At 51.9% G+C, this 19,934-nt stretch overlaps 1 protein-coding gene across 1 annotated transcript; it reads left to right on the forward strand.

Annotated features, from left to right (window-relative positions):
• The first annotated feature begins 638 nt into the window (after window positions 1–638).
• On the forward strand, window positions 639–18,118 carry SARM1 (sterile alpha and TIR motif containing 1). Its single transcript, XM_025476413.3, has 9 exons — window positions 639–1,457; window positions 6,702–7,320; window positions 8,453–8,665; window positions 8,920–9,011; window positions 9,102–9,337; window positions 11,835–11,937; window positions 12,014–12,203; window positions 17,713–17,834; window positions 17,917–18,118. Exons 1-9 carry the CDS (start codon window positions 988–990, stop codon window positions 18,044–18,046), a joined length of 2,175 nt encoding a protein of 724 aa, XP_025332198.1. The 5' UTR covers window positions 639–987; the 3' UTR covers window positions 18,047–18,118.
• The last annotated feature ends 1,816 nt before the right edge of the window (window positions 18,119–19,934 follow it).

The following is a 19,934-nucleotide window of genomic DNA, read 5'->3' on the forward strand; positions in this document are numbered from 1 at the left end:
AACAGCCTCCTTCTCCACACTTTTAGACTCTTGAAGATAAGCATCCCTCTTTCCAGAAAATACCCCTGGCACAGAAGGCCTGATTCTGCACCCACTGTCAAGGGTCCATGGGCCTCCTGAAATCCTGCCACCACCTGGAAGAAAATGATTCTCAGAGTTTCCAACTGAGTCTTTCTGTTCCATAATCAGAGAAGGGTGTGTGACTTTGGGCTACGTCTTTTCTAGGAGCTTTAGTCAGTTCAGCTGTTAAATGGGAACACAAATACCGACCCTGTAGGCCTGTCATAAGGCTTGAGAAAGAGGCATAAAGGGTCTGGAGAGTTGTACCGCATCGTTATTAGGATCACTTTAACTAACCACTGTTAGGGGAGGGGGCCCGCTCCACTGTGTTGCCTTCACGTTGCAGTGTCACGGGGTTTGGGGGTGGCAGGGGAAGGAGGCGGTCGTCGGCTCGGCACCCTCTCCCCCGAGTGGCCTCCCCCTCCCTTCCGCTCTCCGTCCCCTCCCCTCCCCTCCCCTCCCTCCCTCCCTCTCCCCCATCCCCTAAGCAGGGCGTGGGCGTGGCTGAGGACAGGCCTGGGGGCGAGGCGGGGCGGGGCGGGGGGTCCCACGTGACCGAGAGGCGGGGTGTCAGCTCCCCTGCGGCTTCTCAGGGGCGGGGCTGCTGCAGATCCACACTGGGCCGGAGCCCGGCTTTGTTCTTCTCACAGGCGTCTGGGTCCATCCCTCGCAGCCCCCTCGCTCCTCCGCCCACCCCCTGCCTCCGGGCCGCTTCCCTTTACCCAAAAGCTCCGTCCGGGATCCTGCCCTCGCCCCTCCCCCCAACTTCTGGCCGGCGCCCCTGCCCGGTGGGCCGCCTCCTCTCCCTCCCTGCCTCCTGCACCATCTTTTCCCTGGTCCTCTGTCCTGCCCCCCTTTGCCCAAGTCCCGGGTCGCCCGCCGGGTCCCGCCCCCCGGACCCGGGATGTCCCCCGCAGCCCCGCGCCCATGGTCCTGACGCTGCTCCTTTCCGCCTACAAGCTGTGCCGCTTCTTCACCATGTCGGGCCCGCGGCCGGGCGCTGAGCGGCTAGCGGTGCCGGGGCCGGACGGGGGCGGCGGCGCGGGCCCGTGGTGGGCCGCGGGCGGCCGGGGGCCCCGCGAGGTGTCGCCCGGCGCGGCCGCTGAGGTGCAGGGCGCCCTGGAGCGCGCGATGCCGGAGCTGCAGCAGGCGCTGTCCGCGCTGAAGCAGGCGGGGGGCGCGCGGGCCGTGGGCGCCGGCCTGGCCGAGGTCTTCCAGCTGGTGGAGGAGGCCTGGCTGCTGCCGGCCGTGGGCCGGGAGGTAGCCCAGGGTCTGTGCGATGCCATCCGCCTGGACGGCGGCCTGGACCTGCTGCTGCGACTGCTGCAGGCGCCGGAGCTGGAGACGCGCGTGCAGGCCGCCCGCCTGCTGGAGCAGATCCTGGTGGCCGAGAACCGGTGAGGTCCTGGTGCTCACGGGCTGAGGGGAGAGCGGGGGTGCTGCGGGGGCAGCAGGGGCGGTCGGCAGCCTGGGTCTCTCCTGCGACTCGCACTGTGCGCTTTCGCGCCTCACCTCATCAAATCCCAAATCCCTATACTACACCCCTGTTGGGGATCAGCGTGTCCATTTTACAAGTGAGGAAAACAAGGCTTGGGAAAGTTTCATGACTTGCCCAGAGTCACAGCACAGTGAACTGGTGGTGCAGCCAGGATTCACTCCCAGAGCTGGTGGGGGTAAGTAATTAGGGGGAGGAAGAATGTAGCAGGACAGGAATTTGTCCCTGGTTATGAGGATGGACCCGGGATCCTACTGCCAATGGCCCCTAAACCCACAGACCACCTCCGCACAGGCCTGGGTGCCCTTCCAAGCTACCTTTTCTCTGCCACTGAGAAAGGAAGAGAACACAATGCTTAGGAAATGGGACAGGAGGAGGGGCAATGATCACTGAAATGAGTGCTGACCTGAGGGTTACTTGCCCCTTTGTGTCACCCTCAGTCCACCTCCTGCTTCCTCCTCCTTCATTTTGGCCCAGGTTACAGGCCAGACATGATCTCATTCTGCAGCCACTAATGGGGAATGGAAGGTTTTCAGTGGGATGAATGGGTGAGAGAAGAGGAATCAGGTGAGGAGCTAGGCAGGAGCCAGAGTATGTGTTCTCTGTCCCTTCCCCACATAGTGCCAAGATGGAGTAAGGGGGTGGGGTCCAACTGGGGCCTGGCTGCCCCTCTCTTGCCTGCTTTTGAGATCTCCCCTGAAATATGAGGACCCTTTGCCTTCACTTTCTCTCATCTCTGATGCCAGAGCAGACCAAACTCTCACAAGTCTCGTGCTGAATTCTCTGGCCCCTTAGGTTTAGAAGGGTTTGGGAAGGGTCGCTTTCAATTCATGCTTCTCTCACAAGTATGGGCATGGGTGAGGGATGCTTTTCTTGCCATTTTCAAGTATTAAAAAATAGCCTTGTGGGTGGTGGAAATGATACAACTGTCAAAAATGCATGAATGAGGCCGTTTAAATTCAGAGAGCAAGTTAGGGTTCTGCTTGCCCAGCAAGTCATTAATCTCCCATCTAACATCAATCATCAGACATTTGCAGGGCTGGCAAACAGAGTGGGCCCTCACTGGAAGCAGTGGGCACAGGGTGGCGGTGGACTCTGTAGGCCTGGTATGTAGGGCGTGGCAGTTAGAGTGCTTGGAGAAGGGGTGCAGCCAACACCCCCGGAAGAGGAGGGCTGCAGGTTGCAAACCGCACTGATATTTTTCAAGGTTGAAAATAACAATACTCAGCTGATTTAGAATTACTGAGGAAAGAGTCACAGTAACAATTGTCCCCGGCCTCATGAAACAATGTGCTGGCACTGACAGCACTTCAGGACCAAGGACAGAGCCCAGCAAGTCCCGTGGCCATCAAAATTTTTCTGAAGGCAAATCTCCTCTCCCTCTGGCCAAGGCTGGAAGGGAGAGAAGGGAGGTCACACATTGAGAATTCGTGTTTATGAAATCTTGCCCTTCCTTCATCAGCCAATCTCATCTTAAAGAAAGTTCCTCCTCCGTGCACCCACTCCTTTTCCCATTTCCTTCCTCCCAGGGTGCTACTACTACACCCTCTGCCCAGGAGCCTAGGTCACAGCATCCCTCGCCCCCAAATGCCAAGAGAAGTCCAACAGGGTAGGACCCTTGAACTTGGTCTCGTGACACCCAGTGAGGGCCCCATGTAACTACTAGCCTTTGAAATTTACAGCCCAGCCCCATCAGGAGACCATAATTAGGTTAAATGGTTTAACTCAGATTAAATGGCTTTCCCAAAAATACACAGTGAATAAGTGGAGGAAACATATTAAAAACAAACAAACACCGGAAAGCTATTGCATGTAAATTCAAAACGTGCAAAGGTACAAAAAAAGATACACACTTAAGAATTATTTTTTCCTACCCAGACCCCCTCCCCGGATGCAAACCAGCAAAACAAGTTTCTTGCACAGTGTGTCCTTCCAGAGAAATTCTATGCATACAAGGATTTTACACATAAATGTGTAATATATATATATATATATATATATATATATATATATATATATATATATATTTGTGTGTATAATTTCCCCTCTCCTTCGGAGCTGGGATTTGAACCCAGATTCATAGCCTCTGAGGCTGCAGAACCTGGGAGCTGAGTTTATAGTTCTCAAAACAAGCACACAGTTCAATTTCTGTGAATGTGCCAAGTACATAGGGAAAGGGGATGGCTGGGGGTGAAGAGACTTAGAGTAAGTCCTCTTAAAAAACAAAAACAGGGGCACCTGGATGGCTCAGCTGGTTAAGTGTCTGCCTTTGGCTCAGATTGTGATCCCAGGGTTGTAGGACTGAGTCCCACATCAGGTTCCCTCGCAGGGAGCCTGCTTCTCCCTCTGCCTATGTCTCTACCTCTCTCTGTGTGTCTCTCATGAATAAATAAAATTTTTAAAATCTTAAAAACAAAACAAATAAATACAGACAGGTGCAGGTTCAGACTCCAGCTATGCCTCTTACCAGCCGTGTAACTCTGAGCATGTCGTGTAACCTCTCTGAGCTTTGGCTTTCTTGTTGGTAAAAGAAACAAGTGAGTGATTAGAACCCATCTGTTCTTTTGGGAATGACTTTGGGGAAGCTCAGTGATCGGCTCAGGCAAAGTTGTGCCATGTTATGGGGTCACCTGGGACCTGCAGTAGACACAAAATCACAAGCACTGTGGTCACTGTGATGCTCACTGGGCAGGGACTCCATGACTGGCTGAGTCTCTTAACTCTTTGGGAGTAATGTTAGCTATGGAGGACATCATTTGTGGAGGTCAGGAAGACAGAAAACTTTCACCTCTGCCTGAAGTGAGGCAATTCTCCTGCCTGCTCTGCTGGCATCCAGGGTCCCTCCCTTGGACCTTTCCCCCCTATAGCAGTCAGAGTGTTTCCTAAAACCCTTTCAAGAGCAGGTCACTCCCCTTCCTGAAGCCTCTCAATGGCTCCTCATTTGCCATCAAGATAAAGTACAACTGCCTGGAGAGGGCTCAGAAGGCCCTTGGGACCCTTTCCATACTCTCCCCTTGAACCTCCACCTCAACTCATACTCTCCACCTCTCCACCTCCACCTAGAAATAGCTTCATTTCAGCATGGCTAAGGTGGGGACAGGTCCCCAAGTGCAACCAGCTCTCAGATATCTCCAAACCTTTGCATACATCTGTGCCTAGAATACAATCTCCACAATCTCCCCTTCTCCTCTTCATTAATGTCCCATCATCTTTCCAAATTAATGCCATAGGCACCCTTTCAATATAATTAATGTGTATTTCCTATATCTGTGTCCTAGTAAAATCTTTATTCTTATTTTGTGTGTATGTATTTTTAATTCACACAAATGGTGCTGTGTTATATAGTACATTCCAGTTCATACTTTCACCCACTCAGATTTACGTGTTTAAGATTCTTCATGTAAAAAAAAAAAAAAAGATTCTGCATGTGCTATGATATCATCTGTTCAGTCACTTGTAACTGTTCCATAGTCCTCCAGAGTGGGTGCTTGCCCATGTTACCTCTCCACTCTCCCAGGCTTGACAGCAGACTGCCACCGTCTTCCCCCACCGCAAACAACCCTGCAATGAACAGCCTTTTCCACATCCTTTTGTGGATCTGTGACAATTTTGTTGGGATGCAAACTCAAAAGCCCCAGTTTCTGGCTCATAGGGTCCATATCTCTTTAACTTTACCCACACGTCCCAGTCTCCTTTCCAAATTGACTACCCCAGGCATGTACCCACCACCCACAGAGCTTCGGGGTGTTCATGGCCCCACACCTCGCCAACCTTCTTCTTTTTTTCTTTTTAAGATTTTATTTATTTATTCATGAGAGGCACACAGAGAGAGGCAGAGACATAGGCAGAGAGAGAAGCAGGATCCTTGCAGTCCAATGCAAGACTCAATCCCAGGACCCGGGATCACACCCTGAGCCAAAGGCAGATGTTCAGCCACTGAGCCACCCAGGTGTCCCACCTTGCCAACCTTCTATGTTACCCAGATTCTGCTTTTTGCCTATCCAATAGGTGTAAAGTGATAGCTGATTTAATTCTCACTTCTCCGATTACTGATGAGTTAGAGCATCTCTTTATTTAACATTTTCAATTTCCTCTTTTGTAAATTGCCATTTATATCCTTTGCCATTCCCTATTGAATTTGCTGCCTTTTTCTTGTTGATTTGAATATGTATGTGTTCTATATATGAATCCTTGTTGATTTTTATATTTTTCTTCGTTGGTTTTAAACATTGCAAATATCTCTGGCTGGCTGTCCATTCCTCAAACATGGCAAGCTCACCAGCCCTCAGGGCTTTTGTTCTTGCTGTTTGTTCTGCCTTTTATGCTCTCCTCCCAGACACTTGTAGGCAGGAGTCTCTTGATATTGAACTCTCAGATGTTACCTCCTCCACCCAGGCACTGTCCATTACATCACCTGGGTTTGCTAGCATTATAGCCATATCACTCTTGTTCTGGTCACTCGTTGTTCACATGCTTATTGTCTCCACATTAGCTGTGTATACGTTCAGGCACCTGTACTCACTGTTCAGCTTCAGCCCCCAGCACAGTGTCTGGCACACAGTAGTTCCTCAATAAAAATCTGTTGAGTGAGTAAACGCACCCCAATCACACAGCATGGACTGAAGAGAGGTTTGAGGGCAAGGCTAAGGGTGGTGTACTTCAAAGTGATACTTCAAATGATGAAAAGAAGTTAACATTTAGTGAGTCTTCCCCATCTGCCAGGCACTGTGGGGAACACTTTACATGGATTATCCCGTTCTTTCTCATAATGACCCTATGGGGATAGGTATTCCTTTTATTTATGAGATGCAGAACTGAGGTAGAAAAATAAAGGAAGGCATTCAAGGTCCTACAGCTTTCTAGAAAAAAAACCAGGACCCAGGGGATCTTCTCCAGAGTTAGGATTCTTAACCACAACACACACTGTGGGGAGGAGGCAGCAATAAGGGAGGAAACAGGTGTGGCCAGGTTGGAGCATCCTTATAATCAGAGAAATCTGGTCCTTCCAGAAGGAGGATAATGCTCTCCGTCATGTCCTATATGACACTAGTGAGGCCAGAGAGGTCAAATGACCGGGGCGGGGGTGTGAGCCAACTTCCCGAGGACACCGCCACTGCATCGTCCCTGTCCCATTTTCTTTCTGCAGGGACCGCGTGGCACGCATCGGGTTGGGCGTGATCCTGAACTTGGCAAAAGAGCGCGAGCCGGTGGAGCTGGCGCGGAGCGTTGCAGGCATCTTGGAGCACATGTTCAAGCACTCGGAGGAGACGTGCCAGCGGCTGGTGTCGGCCGGAGGCCTGGACGCGGTGCTGTACTGGTGCCGCCGCACGGACCCCGCGCTGCTCCGCCACTGCGCGCTGGCGCTGGGCAACTGCGCGCTGCACGGGGGCCAGGCGGCGCAGCGGCGCATGGTGGAGAAGCGCGCCGCAGAGTGGCTCTTCCCGCTCGCCTTCTCCAAAGAGGACGAGCTGCTGCGGCTGCACGCCTGCCTGGCGGTGGCGGTGCTGGCAACCAACAAGGAGGTGGAGCGCGAGGTGGAGCGCTCGGGCACGCTGGCGCTTGTGGAGCCGCTCGTGGCCTCCCTGGACCCCGGCCGCTTTGCTCGCTGCCTGGTGGATGCCAGTGACACCAGGCAGGGCCGCGGGCCCGACGACCTGCAGCGCCTCGTGCCGCTACTCGACTCGTCCCGCATGGAGGCGCAGTGCATCGGGGCTTTCTATCTCTGTGCTGAGGCTGCCATCAAGAGCTTGCAGGGCAAGACCAAGGTGGGTGTGCGGTCAGGCGGGGACGGGGGGGGGGTTAGACAGCGTCTGGGAAGGCTTCCCAGAGGAAGTGGCATTCAACTGGGACTTGAAGTACACATAAGGGTTAGGTGAAGCACGGAGAAGGATGAGAGACCAGTCACTGACCTTGAAGGCAAGACCAAGGGTTTTAAGCAGGGAACACGAGTGTTACAAAGATTACCGTGGCTACCATGGGGAGATGGAATTAGCAAGGGTGACGGTGGAGGCAAGGGGGCCAGATAGGAGGCCACGGCAGGGGGACAGTTGGGAAGGTGGGCTGGAGCATGACAGCCGAAGAAGAGAAAAGCAGATGGATCCCAGGGGTGTTGAACAAACAGAATTAGGATTTGGTGGGTGGTTGGATGAAGAAAAGGGAAGAGCTGGGCAGCCCAGGTGGCTCAGCGGTTTAGTGCCGCCTTCAGCCCAGGGCATGATCCTGGAGACCAGGGATTGAGACGAGACCCATGTCGGGCTCCCTGCATGGAGCCTGCTTCTCCCTCTGCCTGTGTCTCTGCCTCTTTCTCTCTCTGTGTCTCTCATGAATAAACAAATAAAATCTTAAAAAAAAAAAAAAAAGACTTCAGCTTAACATTTAGTGGACATTGCATTATCAACTAACAGTGGCATTTAGAGTACAAGGCCTAATTGGAGGTATGAGCCAAGCTGTGGGTAAATCAAACCAGGCTGCATGGAGGGGGTGCTAATCAACTTGGATTCCACTAGGATTCCCACAAGCAGGCTGGTGAACTAAAGGTCTGGGAACACCATGACTGGGCCCAGAGGTAAGAGAGCCTTGGTGGGTGGGTGTCGGCCAAGTGTGGGCTGGAGAAAGGGGGGGTGAGCTGAGAATGGTGGGCAGGGGGTGCACTGTGCCAGGCCAGGCTCAGAGTTCATCCTAGGGAGATGGAAGCTGTTAGAGGCAGGCATGAGGTCCAGAGTTGAGCTAGTTTCAGGAGGGGAATTCGCAGAGCTACCTGACTTACTGGGTGACGGCAGGGCCAAGGCTGATGATAGGAGTTTCCGCGCTGAGAAGAGGCGGGGGGGAGGGACTGGGCACGTTTGGGGATGGCTGTGAGCTGGTGGCCCCAGACACCCCCTCTCCGCCCCTCCCTAGGTATTCAGCGACATCGGAGCCATCCAGAGCCTGAAACGCCTGGTTTCCTACTCCACCAATGGCACCACGTCGGCGCTGGCCAAGCGCGCGCTGCGCCTGCTGGGCGAGGAGGTGCCGCGGCCCATCCTGCCCTGCGTGGCCAGCTGGAAGGAGGCCGAGGTCCAGACGTGGCTCCAGCAGATCGGCTTCTCCCACTACTGCGAGAGCTTCCGGGTAAAGCTGCGCGTCCCGGGGGCGTGCGGCCGCTAGGGGCGCCCTGCGCAAGACAACAGCGCCCCCTTGCGGCCCCCACGCCCGCGGCGCCGCGCGTGGCTTGGGGGATGGGAGCCTGGCCTCAGCCGCTTTCTGGGTCGCTCGGCTCTAACCTGGGTCCCGTCGCCATCTCCAGTTCCCTTCCCTTGCATCTTATGCTTGGGCTCCAAGGGCTGAAGGGGAGAGCCCTTCCTCACATCCGACCCCTCCCCCAGGAGCAGCAGGTAGATGGTGACCTGCTTCTGCGGCTCACGGAGGAGGAGCTCCAGACCGACCTGGGCATGAAATCAGGCATCACCCGCAAAAGGTAAGGAGCCTCCTGCCCGCCAGCCCTGGCCCTCTGCCCCTGGTCAGTCCCAGGTCGGGACCTCAGCGTCCTTCTTTCCCCCCGTGGTAGATTCTTTAGGGAGCTCACGGAGCTCAAGACCTTCGCCAGCTACGCCACGTGCGACCGCAGCAACCTGGCTGACTGGCTGGGCAGCCTGGACCCGCGCTTCCGCCAGTATACGTACGGCCTGGTCAGCTGCGGCCTGGACCGCTCCCTGCTGCACCGCGTGTCCGAGCAGCAGCTGCTGGAGGACTGCGGCATCCGCCTGGGCGTGCACCGCGCCCGCATCCTCTCGGCCGCCAGAGGTCAGCCTGCCCAGCCGGGACCCCACCCCTAGTCTAGCCCCAGCCCTGGGGGGACTTCCGAGCCTCGCTGCGGTCGGTTTGAGCACAGACGCTGTGCCAGACTGGATTCTGAGGATGCAAAGATGAGTATGTTGCCCTCAAGAAGTTCCCAGTCTGAGCTGAGGAGGAGGGTGGAAGTGAGGCAGGTACATGAACACGTAGTTGACCACGGCAGGAGGCACCCCCAGGATTCCAGTGCCAGCTGACAGGAAGCGCAGCTTCCCTGTCACCCAGGTCTGGGCATTTACAGGATGCCCAACCAGGTCTTGAAGGATGTATTGGGGAGGGGCGTGCAGCAGGAAGAGCAACCAGACAAAAGGAGCAGTAAGTATATGCAGATGTGGAGGTGAGGCAGCCAGGAGGGGATAGGGGTGGGAAGACACCTAGGGGTGGGGGGCTTGTGCGATTAGCCAGCAGCTTACAAAGTATGGATTCTGGAAGTGCTTTAGGGAGGTCACCAGGGTGGAATGGATTCTAGGGCTCTAGCAACCATTTTTATTTACTAACTTATTTTAATTTGCTAATTTACTATTTAGCTAATGTTTGTCATCAATTACTATATGAATTAAGTTTTAAACATTATCTCATTAATATTTATATCCATTCTATGCAGTGGGTGTTAATTTTTTAAATCAACTTTAAATTTATTTTATTTTATTATTTTATTATTTATTTACTTTGAGACAGGTGAAAGCAAACGAGAAGGGAGGAGCAGAGAGAGAGAGAGAGAAATTTAAGCAGCCTCCATATCCATCCTGGAGTTTGACTCAGGGCTCACTCAGTCTCATGACTCTGAGATCATGACCTGAGCGGAAATCAAGAGTTGGACACTTAACTGAGCCACCCAGGCACCCCTCTATACTTATACTCTACTTTTTTTTTTAATTTTTTTATTTATTTATGATAGTCACAGAGAGAGAGAGAGAGAGAGAGAGGCAGAGACACAGGCAGAGGGAGAAGCAGGCTCCATGCACCGGGAGCCCGATGTGGGATTCGATCCCGGGTCTCCAGGATCGCGCCCTGGGCCAAAGGCAGGCGCTAAACCGCTGCGCCACCCAGGGATCCCTATACTCTACTTTTTGAAAATGTTTAAGTAATAAAAGAGGTATAACTTAACTTAAAAGTGTCTCATATGAAGAGTTTTGAAAAATGCATACGTGTGTAACTGCCATCATAATCCCAGATAAAGAATATTTCCATCAAGGGTGTTAATTTTAAGCATGATGAAACTAAGTTTTAAGAATTTAAATACATTTCCCAAAGTTATGCCTTGGGAGATCCCAAATACATATCCCAAATCCATTAAATAACAGAACTGGGATTTGAAACTCTGTCTTCCTGCTTCATAAATAGACAAATGCTATCTGTGAGTGTTAAGTCTGAAGATTATATGAGGATGGTCTTTTCATTCATCCATTCATTCAACAAGTTCAAAGCAGATCAGCTTTTATTATTTTCACATTGCAGCTCCCAATAAAACCTCAGTATTTCATTTTTTAAAATCAGGGAGGTCCTGGGGCACCTGGGTGGCTCAATTGGTTAAGTGTCTAACTCTCGGTTTTGCCACAGGTCGTGATCTCGCAGGCCTGAGTTTGAGCCCCGTGTTGGGCTTTGCGCTCAGCTCAGAGTCTGCTTCAGATTCTCTCTCCATCCTGCTCACTCTCTTTCTCTCTCTCAAATAAATAAAATCTAAATAAATAAATAAATGAAAACCAGGGAGGTCTTACTGCAAAAAGAGCTTACAAATCCCTTGTATAGGAAGTAGAGGGAGCCATGTACATTTTTAAAGTGGAAACAGGGATCCACTGAGACTTGGATTTTAGAAAGACCCCTCTGGTTGCTGTGCAAACAGATTGGACTGGTCAAGTATGGATTTGGGGAGATCACGGAGAAGGCTGAGTCGGGGGTCTGGACATAGGGAGGGTCCTAGGGCTGGAGTTCAGAATGTTTAGTAGGAAGAATCCAGAGCATGGAGTCAGGTGTCGTGAAGGTCTGTCTGTTCTTTTCACTGCTATATCCCAAGCACAAAGGATAGTGCCTGGCACACGGTAAATACTTCGTAAATATTTGTTGAATGGATGAATGGATGAATGAAAGGTAGGGGTTTAGGACAATATCCAGGTTCCAACTGTGGTAGGAACTGGGAAGGAAGTGGCCAAGGGAGGATTTGGGATATGTTGGGTTTATAGTGTCCCCATGCAGGTTTGGAGCTCTGGAGAGAGGGCTGGAGGTGCAGATACATGTCCCTAAAACACAATGCCTGCCTCCTGAAAGGGACCCACCAATAGTAGGCAGTCTTCCTGTAGGCCCAGCTCTCTATCTCAATGACCCTATTTCAAACAAGCCACCCTGCCTGGGCTGGACTGGGCTAAGAAGGCTGAGTGGGCAGAGAATGATGTACCTGAGGGTGAGTGATGAGGAGGGGTGACCCTTACCACACTGTCACCTTCTGCTTCAGAAATGCTACACTCTCCGCTGCCCTGCACTGGCTGTAAGCCCAGTGGGGACATCCCAGATGTCTTCATCAGCTACCGCCGGAACTCGGGTTCCCAGCTGGCCAGGTAAGAAGGGACAGGCAGGCGGGCAGCCTGGGAGCTAGGGGCCAGGCCAGGGCAGTGACACAGGACCTCTTCTCAGCCTCCTAAAGGTACACCTGCAGCTGCACGGCTTCAGTGTCTTCATTGATGTGGAGAAGCTGGAAGCAGGCAAGTTCGAGGACAAACTCATCCAGAGTGTCATGGGTGCCCGCAACTTCGTGCTGGTACTGTCAGCTGGGGCACTGGACAAATGCAAGCAGGACCATGACTGCAAGGACTGGGTGCACAAGGTAGGTGCTGACCTCTGTGGTCCCATTCCTCCTCATCTGCACTCCCCAGAAACCTCTGTGGCCCAGCTGCAAGGCAGGAGCCACAGCTCGGACTGTAACTGGTCTTTAGTGGGTCAGTAAGGCTCTCACGATTCTCATTCAGAAAACGGGGATAACTTGCCTGTCTTATTCACCTTGTGGGATTGTTGTGAGGGCTCAAGAAGGAGGAAAATGTTTTGGCAAATAACCTCTGTGGGGGAAGAGGGGCAAGAGAGCCTAGTGACTGGCACAGTAGAATCTCAAAGGATGCAAAGCTGTGAGTTTGAATCCTGGCTCTGGTCTTAGGTAAGTTATGCAATCAAGATGAGCTTCATGTTTGTTACTGTGAAGTGGGACGCCTATTGTCCCTAACCTCCTAGGATGTTGTTACAAAAATTAAAAAGAGCTGAAATTTGTCAAGTCCTTAGCAGAATGCCTAGTTCTGTAGTAATTGCTCTATAATGGCAGCAATTATTATTGGAATTATTATGAGTGCTTACCACTGTTTAATTAATGCCATTGGATCTTCAGTGCCTGGCACACAGTAGAAACTTACCAAATACTCGTAGAATGGACAGATGGATGGATGGATGGATGGATCCATATCACATCTACAGTTTATTAATTATTAGTGAGTAGGGGTTGAGCTGAGGGCTACAACAGTCATCTAAGATGGAGCCTTTGTCCCGAAGGAGCTAAGGAGACAAGAATAGGCCCAGAAAGGCTAGATCATATATGCATTGGTGTCAATGCTGAGCTAGGTAGGTAAAGCTCTTACTTGCCATAGGAGTACGGAGAAGGGAGAGAATATTCAGGGCTGGAATAACCAGGGAAGGCTTCATGAAGGAGGCAGAACATGAGAAGATTCTTAAGAATTTAGGTAAGTGGAAGAGAAGGCATCCCAGGCAGGGCAACTGCATGAGCAAAGAACAAAGTGGGGATGAGGAAGGTGCATCATTAGTAATTTCTTTTAGATGAAAAAACTGAGGCTCAGAGACGTAGAACACTTTTTCCCATGGCCACGCTGGCGTAGAAATCGGAAAAGCTAGGCTGTGAACTCCATCTTTCTGATTCCAAAGCCCATGCTCTTTCCCAGCACCTGACCGCGTTCCATGGCACAGATCTGAGGGACTTTGAGGGCACGTGGGAGGATAGGATTCAGCTAACACCAGAAATGATCGTCTGCATCTCTTCCCACCTCCACGTTTAATGATGTCATGTTGGTAGCTTGAAATCAGCCCTGGTGGGAGTATTTACACAAAGGAAATTGATAAATACTACAAATTAGGGTTTTATTTGTTTGGTTGTGTCTCTCCCCCCTGCCCCGCCCCTGATTGTTATTTGTTAAACATTTGCCAGCATACCACTGGCTGGATAAGAACTATGGAACCAGGGGTGCCTGGGTGGTTCAGTCATGTAAGCATCTGACTTGATTTCGGCTCAGGTCGTGATCTCAGAGTTGTGAGACGGAGCCCCAAGTCGGGCTCTGCACTGAATATGGAGCCTGCTTAAGATTCTCTCCCTTGGGGATCCCTGGGTGGCTCAGCGGTTTGGTGCCTGCCTTTGGCCCGGGGCGCGATCCTGGAGTCCCGGGATCAAGTCCCGCATCGGGCTCCTGGCATGGAGCCTGTTTCTCCCTCTGCCTGTGTCTCTGCCTCTCTCTCTCTCTCTGTCTATCATGAATAAATAAATAAACAAATCTTTTTTTTTAAACAAATCTTTAAAAATAAAAAGATTCTCTCCCTCTTCCTCAGCCCCTCCTTCCCACTCTCTCCCCTTCTAAAAAACTATAGAACCAGTTTGCAGAGTGTCTAAAAGCTGGGAGAACACTTGTGTTTAAAGCCCTGGGAAAAGGGATCCCGCAAGGGCAGTGAGGCCAGGACAGCAGGTGTAGGGAGAAGGTTCTGACACCAGAGTGCATCCATCCTGACAGTGGGGAGGAGGATCAGGCCCTGGAAGCCATGTTTTTAGGGGCTGAGTACTGGGCTTGGTTGGTGTTGGGCCAAAGAGACATCTGAAGGATCATGGTTGGTGGCTCAGAGCAGGTGGCAGGATAAACAGAGGGGTATCTGAGCTCCATATGAGATCAGACGTTGCTGTGTTCACTCCGTATCCCTGATGGCTACAACCATGCATGGCAGGAAGTAGGCTCTTGAAGAGTTTATGGAATACTTAAACCATGATCAATCAAACAGATGAAGCTGAGATAACTGGGGAAACCATACGTGTCCACCAGGTTTACCAGGTCAGAACACTTGACTGCAATCAAGTGTTTGTTCTTAACCTGCAGGATGACCTTGAATAAGCCATTCTTCCTCTCTTGGCCAGACTCTGAATCTGTGCAATGAGCAGTGTGCTGTCTTTGGTTCTGTGTAATTCTGGGTAAGACAAATGTCTAAAGGCTCTCAGATAAATTTCTGCAGGGTCAGAATTCATACCAGTTCCCAGCAGAGAGGCAGAGGGTGTGGTTGAAAGAGCCCTGGACTTGGAATCTGAAGGCATGATTCAGAAAACTGGCCCCTCCTGGGCTGGGCATTTGTGACCTGGTGGCAAGCCCCTTCCCCTCTCTGGGGTTCCTTCTTCTCATTCGTAAAATGAGAGGTTCCCTAAAAGCTAATCAAGATTGAAGTTATACAGGTTCTTTCCCCAGTAAGGCTCTGCTCCACAAGGGTGCTTGATACCCATCCCTGTCCCAGTGTACTGCATCGAGGCAGGAGGCAGGTGGGGTGGCAAGAACCTTTGCCTTGGACCAGTCCCAGAGGTTCCATCAGCCTTCCTTGGATGGTGTTAGTGCTTAATTGCCTCTGGTTTTAAAACTCCTTTCCCTGAAGCCACATTTAGTGGGTAATCAATATGGGAAACCACAAGTGAACTGCACTCAAGAAAGTCCAATCCCTGAGGCTTTTTTCCTCTTTGAAGGAAAAAACATTCAATAGGCACTTACCAGAGCACCCATTAATAGTAAGTAATATCGTCAGAACAACCTTGTAAGCGAGGTTTATTATCCCCCTTTACAGAGGAGGAAATAATAACACCTATTAGTTATTATTAAGCACACACTACATGCTGGGCACTGCTCTAACCACTTGCCACAGGACGTAGCAGGTATCTCCCCAACAGAAGAGAAAACAGAAGCTGTGAGGGCCTGTTTGCCTCAGGCCACAAAGCCTATGTCAGAGTTGATGTGAACCCCAATCTCATGATTCTAGAGTGCAGCCCCTAACTGCTATGCTATATTTTCTCTCTCATTTATTCATCCACCCATCCATCCATCTATTCATTCATTCCAACCATCCAGCCATGCATTAAGTATTTGGCAAGGACTATGGGCAAGGCTTTGTGAAAGATGCTGAGATACAAGATAGGTAAAAACCAGACATGATCCCTTATGTCTGGTGAAGACAGATATTAAGTAAATTGTTCATTGCTTAAGTTTGCCACTGTAGCATGTGCTGAAGAGTTTATGAGAGCCTATAATAGGGAGATCATGCCTGGTCAGAGAAGGGAGGAGAGACTTCCTGGGAAAGTATGGCTTAAGCTCCAATTAGAGAAATGAGTAGGCATTAGTTAGGTGAGGAAGCAGGGAAAAGAGCATGTGCACAGGGCTTGTGTAGGGAAGGAGGATGGCAAATCTAAGGGCCTGAAAGGTCTGTGATCCGGAGAACGGTGCAGGGGTGGAGTGTAGAGAAGGAGTTGTGGCCAACCACTCAGAGCCTTCAAACCACAATAAGGAGTTTTAATTTTATTCTAAGAGCCATGTAAAGTCTTGAAGAGTTTTAAGTAGGGGGTGACATGATCAGATTTGCATTTTGTATGGAACAGCCAGGTGAAGGGGCAATGTGGAGAACAAGTTAGAGGGAGCACAATGGAGGAGAGACCTGGTAGGAACAAAGATGGAGGGTTGGAGCAGCACAGTGGCAGGATGGAAGAAGAGAAAAAGTGGGTAGATTTGAGGGATCCCTGGGTGGCGCAGCGGTTTGGCGCCTGCCTTTGGCCCAGGGCGCGATCCTGGAGACCCGGGATCGAATCCCACGTCAGGCTCCCGGGGCATGGAGCCTGCTTCTCCCTCTGCCTGTGTCTCTGCCTCTCTCTCTCTCTCTGTGACTATCATAAATAAATAAAAATTTATAAAAAAAAAAAAAGTGGGTAGATTTGAGAAACAAGGACAATTGGTGGGGCTGGTGATGGATCAGTTTGGATGGAGAGGATGAGTTTTTTCTTCTGATACCAAATTGTGTTTTTCCCAACACCAACAACCAATTCTCCAATTTGCCAACACCAACTGGGTGTCCCACAATTCAGTTCTTTTTTAAAAAATGCTTTTAGATTTATTTATTTGAGGGAGAGTGTGAGTGTGAGCAGAGGGAGGGGCAGAGGGAGAAGCAGACTCCTCGCTGAGCAGGGAGCCTGACACGGGGCTCAATCTCACAACCTTGAGATCATGACCTGAGCTGAAACCAACAGTACGACGCTTAACCTCAGACATCTTCAGTTCAGTTCTGATACTGACTTACGAAGAGCAAGTATCAGACTCCAGAGGGTTTTGTGGTTTTTTTTTAAAGATTTTTCATTTTTTCACGAAAGACAGAAAGAAGCGAGACACAGGCAGAGGGAGAGAAGTAGGCTCCCTGCGAGGAGCTCGATGCGGGGCTCAATCCCAGATCCCAGGATCACGCCCTGAGCCAAAGGCAGATGCTCAACCGCTGAGCCGTCCAGGTGTCCCAGACTCCAAAGGGTTAAGGGCTCAATCCCACATGTCTGCCCTCACTTCAGTTGAAAGCCCTAGGTTCCCAGGCTACCCGAACTTCTGACTTGGCTACCAGTTCAGGAGCTCCCATGATATACAGATCCCTCCCCCGCCAGTTCAATAATTTGCTAGAATGACATGCAGAACTCAGAACACATTTAACTATTACTGGTTTATTGTCGAGCATGTAACTCAGAAACATTTGAATGTAAAAGATGCATAGGGCAAGGTATGGGGTGTGGGGGGCACAGGCAGGAAGGCACAGAGCTCCCATGCCCTCTCCAGCCACCCTCCCAACACCTAGATGTGCTCACCAACCCACCCCCTCCTTGGGAGATTTTATGGAGGTTTCGTTATGGAGGCATGATTTAGTCATTGGCCACTGGTGAGTGAACTCCCTCTCCAGCCCCTCTCCCATCCTGGAAGGAGTGCATCTGTGAATGTATGAGGGGTACTTAAAAGTTCCAACCTTTTCATCATGGCTTGGCCTTCCTGGCAACCAGCCCCCACCTGGAAGCTACCTGGGCACCCCCATCCCCAACCTCCAGTCATCCAGAAATTCCCTGTTTCAGGAGCTCTATGCCAAGGACCTGGGGCAAAGATCAAATATTTGGTTATTACACCACAAGGAGTAAGGAGAAGTCAAGGTGGACTTCAGCACCAACACCCCTCCCAATGTCTGCCTGGCCCCAGGGTCCCTAGATCGGAACCCATGTCTCATCCTCTCCTCTTTTCTTTCTGCAGGAGATTGTGACTGCTTTGAGCTGCGGCAAGAACATTGTGCCGGTCATCGATGGCTTCGAGTGGCCAGAGCCCGAGGACCTGCCTGAGGACATGCAGGCTGTGCTCACCTTCAACGGCATCAAGTGAGGAGAGGGGTGGGTACACAGCCCTCAGCCAGCAGCATCCTCTGCTGGCCCCCTAACCCACCAGCCTCTGTGCCCACAGGTGGTCCCATGAGTACCAGGAGGCCACAATTGAGAAGATCATCCGCTTCCTGCAGGGCCGCTCCTCCCGGGACTCATCTGCAGGCTCTGACACCAGTTTGGAGGGTGCTGTACTCATGGGCCCAACTTAACCAGTCCTTGGTTCCCAAGGCCTGTTGTGACCCCCATTTCCATCGTCCTTCCCGAAGAAGCAGCTCCTCAAACTGGTCTCTCTCAACTGCAACAGCCTGGGCCCTTCTCAGAAAATGGCTGTCACTCTGCCCCCACCCTCATGGCCCACCTCAAACCCAGCCTCCTCGGTGTCTGGAAAGGGAAGGGAAGGCAGGCATTGAGGGTGGTAAGGGCCAGACCTCCCTAGTCTCTGCCACCAGGTTCTCTATCTCAGGTGTGGGAGAGACTCTGGAGGTTGAGACTACACACACTATACCCACCTACCTCGTGCCCGCCCTGTCAGCAGCCAGCTTGGCTAGGGGGAAGGCAGGCAGCCTCTGACAAGAGTTAGGGCAATGCCCACCCCCCTGGGCTAAGCAAAGGGCTGAGGCCTAGCAGCCAGCTGGAGGTGGGGGTTCAGTGATGGCTCTCCACCTAGATGGTGCCTGGCTTCTGGGATCACCACTTCCTGCCACCCCGTGGCCTTGACCTATAACCACTCACTGTCCTTAGCTGGTCTGGTCCCAAGTCCCCTCCCAGCCTTCCCGAGGTGCAGTCCTCTTACCACACCCGGGGTCAGGGTGGGGCTAAGCCAGCCCTCACTCTGGCTGGTCTGCAGCTGTGGTCAGCTTTGCTGCACTCACTGGTGCAAGGGAGCTGCCTGCTTGGGTCTGGGCCTGCTTGGGTCTCGCCAGGCAGCTAGCTACCCTACCCATGCCTTGTTGCTGTGCCTCAGTCCCTGCTGGCCAGGCTCAGCTGGCTCCCCCAGCCAACCCCTCCCTACCCACCTGCTCAGGGGATGGCCAGGAGAGGCAGCCCCTGCCTCGTGGCACAGCAGTCGGCTGGACAGCCTGTAGCAACACGGGAAGAGGCGGTACTCTGAAGAAGGGTGGGGGGCTCATTGGAATCCCCTGGGAATTTTCCTAAAACTGCATTCAGGAGACCTGGGCAGGGCCTAGGTTTCTGCATTTCTCACAAAATCCCAGGTGAGTGGATGCAGATGGTTAAGGAATGACACTTCAACTAGCGAGGCTCTAAAACACAAATCCCTCACAAATCTTTGCCATTTCCCCCGACATCCCACACCATAGTTTCTGCCATCACCTGAGCAACCCAACCCATATTTTCTCCATTTTACAGAGAAGGAACTGAATGACATGACATTTCAGTAGAGTCAGCCCCAGGATCCAGACCCGGCCTTCTGGTGCTCAGTCCACTGCCTGTCCTGAGAATCCTCCTGGAGGCTGTGCCCTGGGCAGGGCTGTCACTCTACTGACAGCTCGCTTCTCCTCTGCCCCAAGGGTCTGGCAGTGGGGGACAGGTTTTCACACACAAAATAGGCTGGCCCAAAAGCTATGCAGAAGTAAAGCAAGAACATCCCTCTGCCCCTTTCTCCACTAGGTGGGAGAGCAAGAAGGTCTCCTCCTTCCAGTAAACCCGGGCTTCAGCTAACAGGATCAGCTGGAACCCTCCCTTACCTCCCCTCCTCACACCTCAGGCTGGCTCGGCTTTCAGAGCCACCCCCCACAAGTGCTAGCCAGGTCACTCGTAGCTCTTGAGCCACATCATCAGAGGATCAGAGGTCTCACTCCAGGCTTGGGACTCCTTTTCTGCTCCCTATCCTGCCGAAGATACACTTTAGCCCATCCTGGCCCCCGCCACTCTTGACCCTGCTTCCTTCATGCCACAACAGTGCCCACCAGTGCCAGGCCCTGGATGTGGTGGTGACTGAAGTGGCCTAGACACTGCCCTCATAGAGCAGAGAAAGTAACAATACAATGGGATGAGTACCCTCCAGGGGAAGCTTTCTCTTTGTCCCTGATCAGTCTCACTCCCTCGTGAGGCGCCCCAGGCAGCATTCTGGGAGGT

The sequence above is a fragment of the Canis lupus genome, chromosome 9, assembly GCF_003254725.2.
Source record: "Canis lupus dingo isolate Sandy chromosome 9, ASM325472v2, whole genome shotgun sequence".
In the NCBI taxonomy this organism is placed as follows: domain Eukaryota; kingdom Metazoa; phylum Chordata; class Mammalia; order Carnivora; family Canidae; genus Canis; species Canis lupus.

Bases quoted from the DNA above. Each gene is read 5' to 3' on its own strand.
- SARM1 (XM_025476413.3), top strand. From the start codon at position 988: ATGGTCCTGACGCTGCTCCTTTCCGCCTACAAGCTGTGCCGCTTCTTC. The intron at 9,338-11,834 runs GTCAGCCTGCCC...CTTCTGCTTCAG, and splicing joins CATCCTCTCGGCCGCCAGAG to AAATGCTACACTCTCCGCTG. The intron at 17,835-17,916 runs GTGAGGAGAGGG...CTGTGCCCACAG, and splicing joins CTCACCTTCAACGGCATCAA to GTGGTCCCATGAGTACCAGG.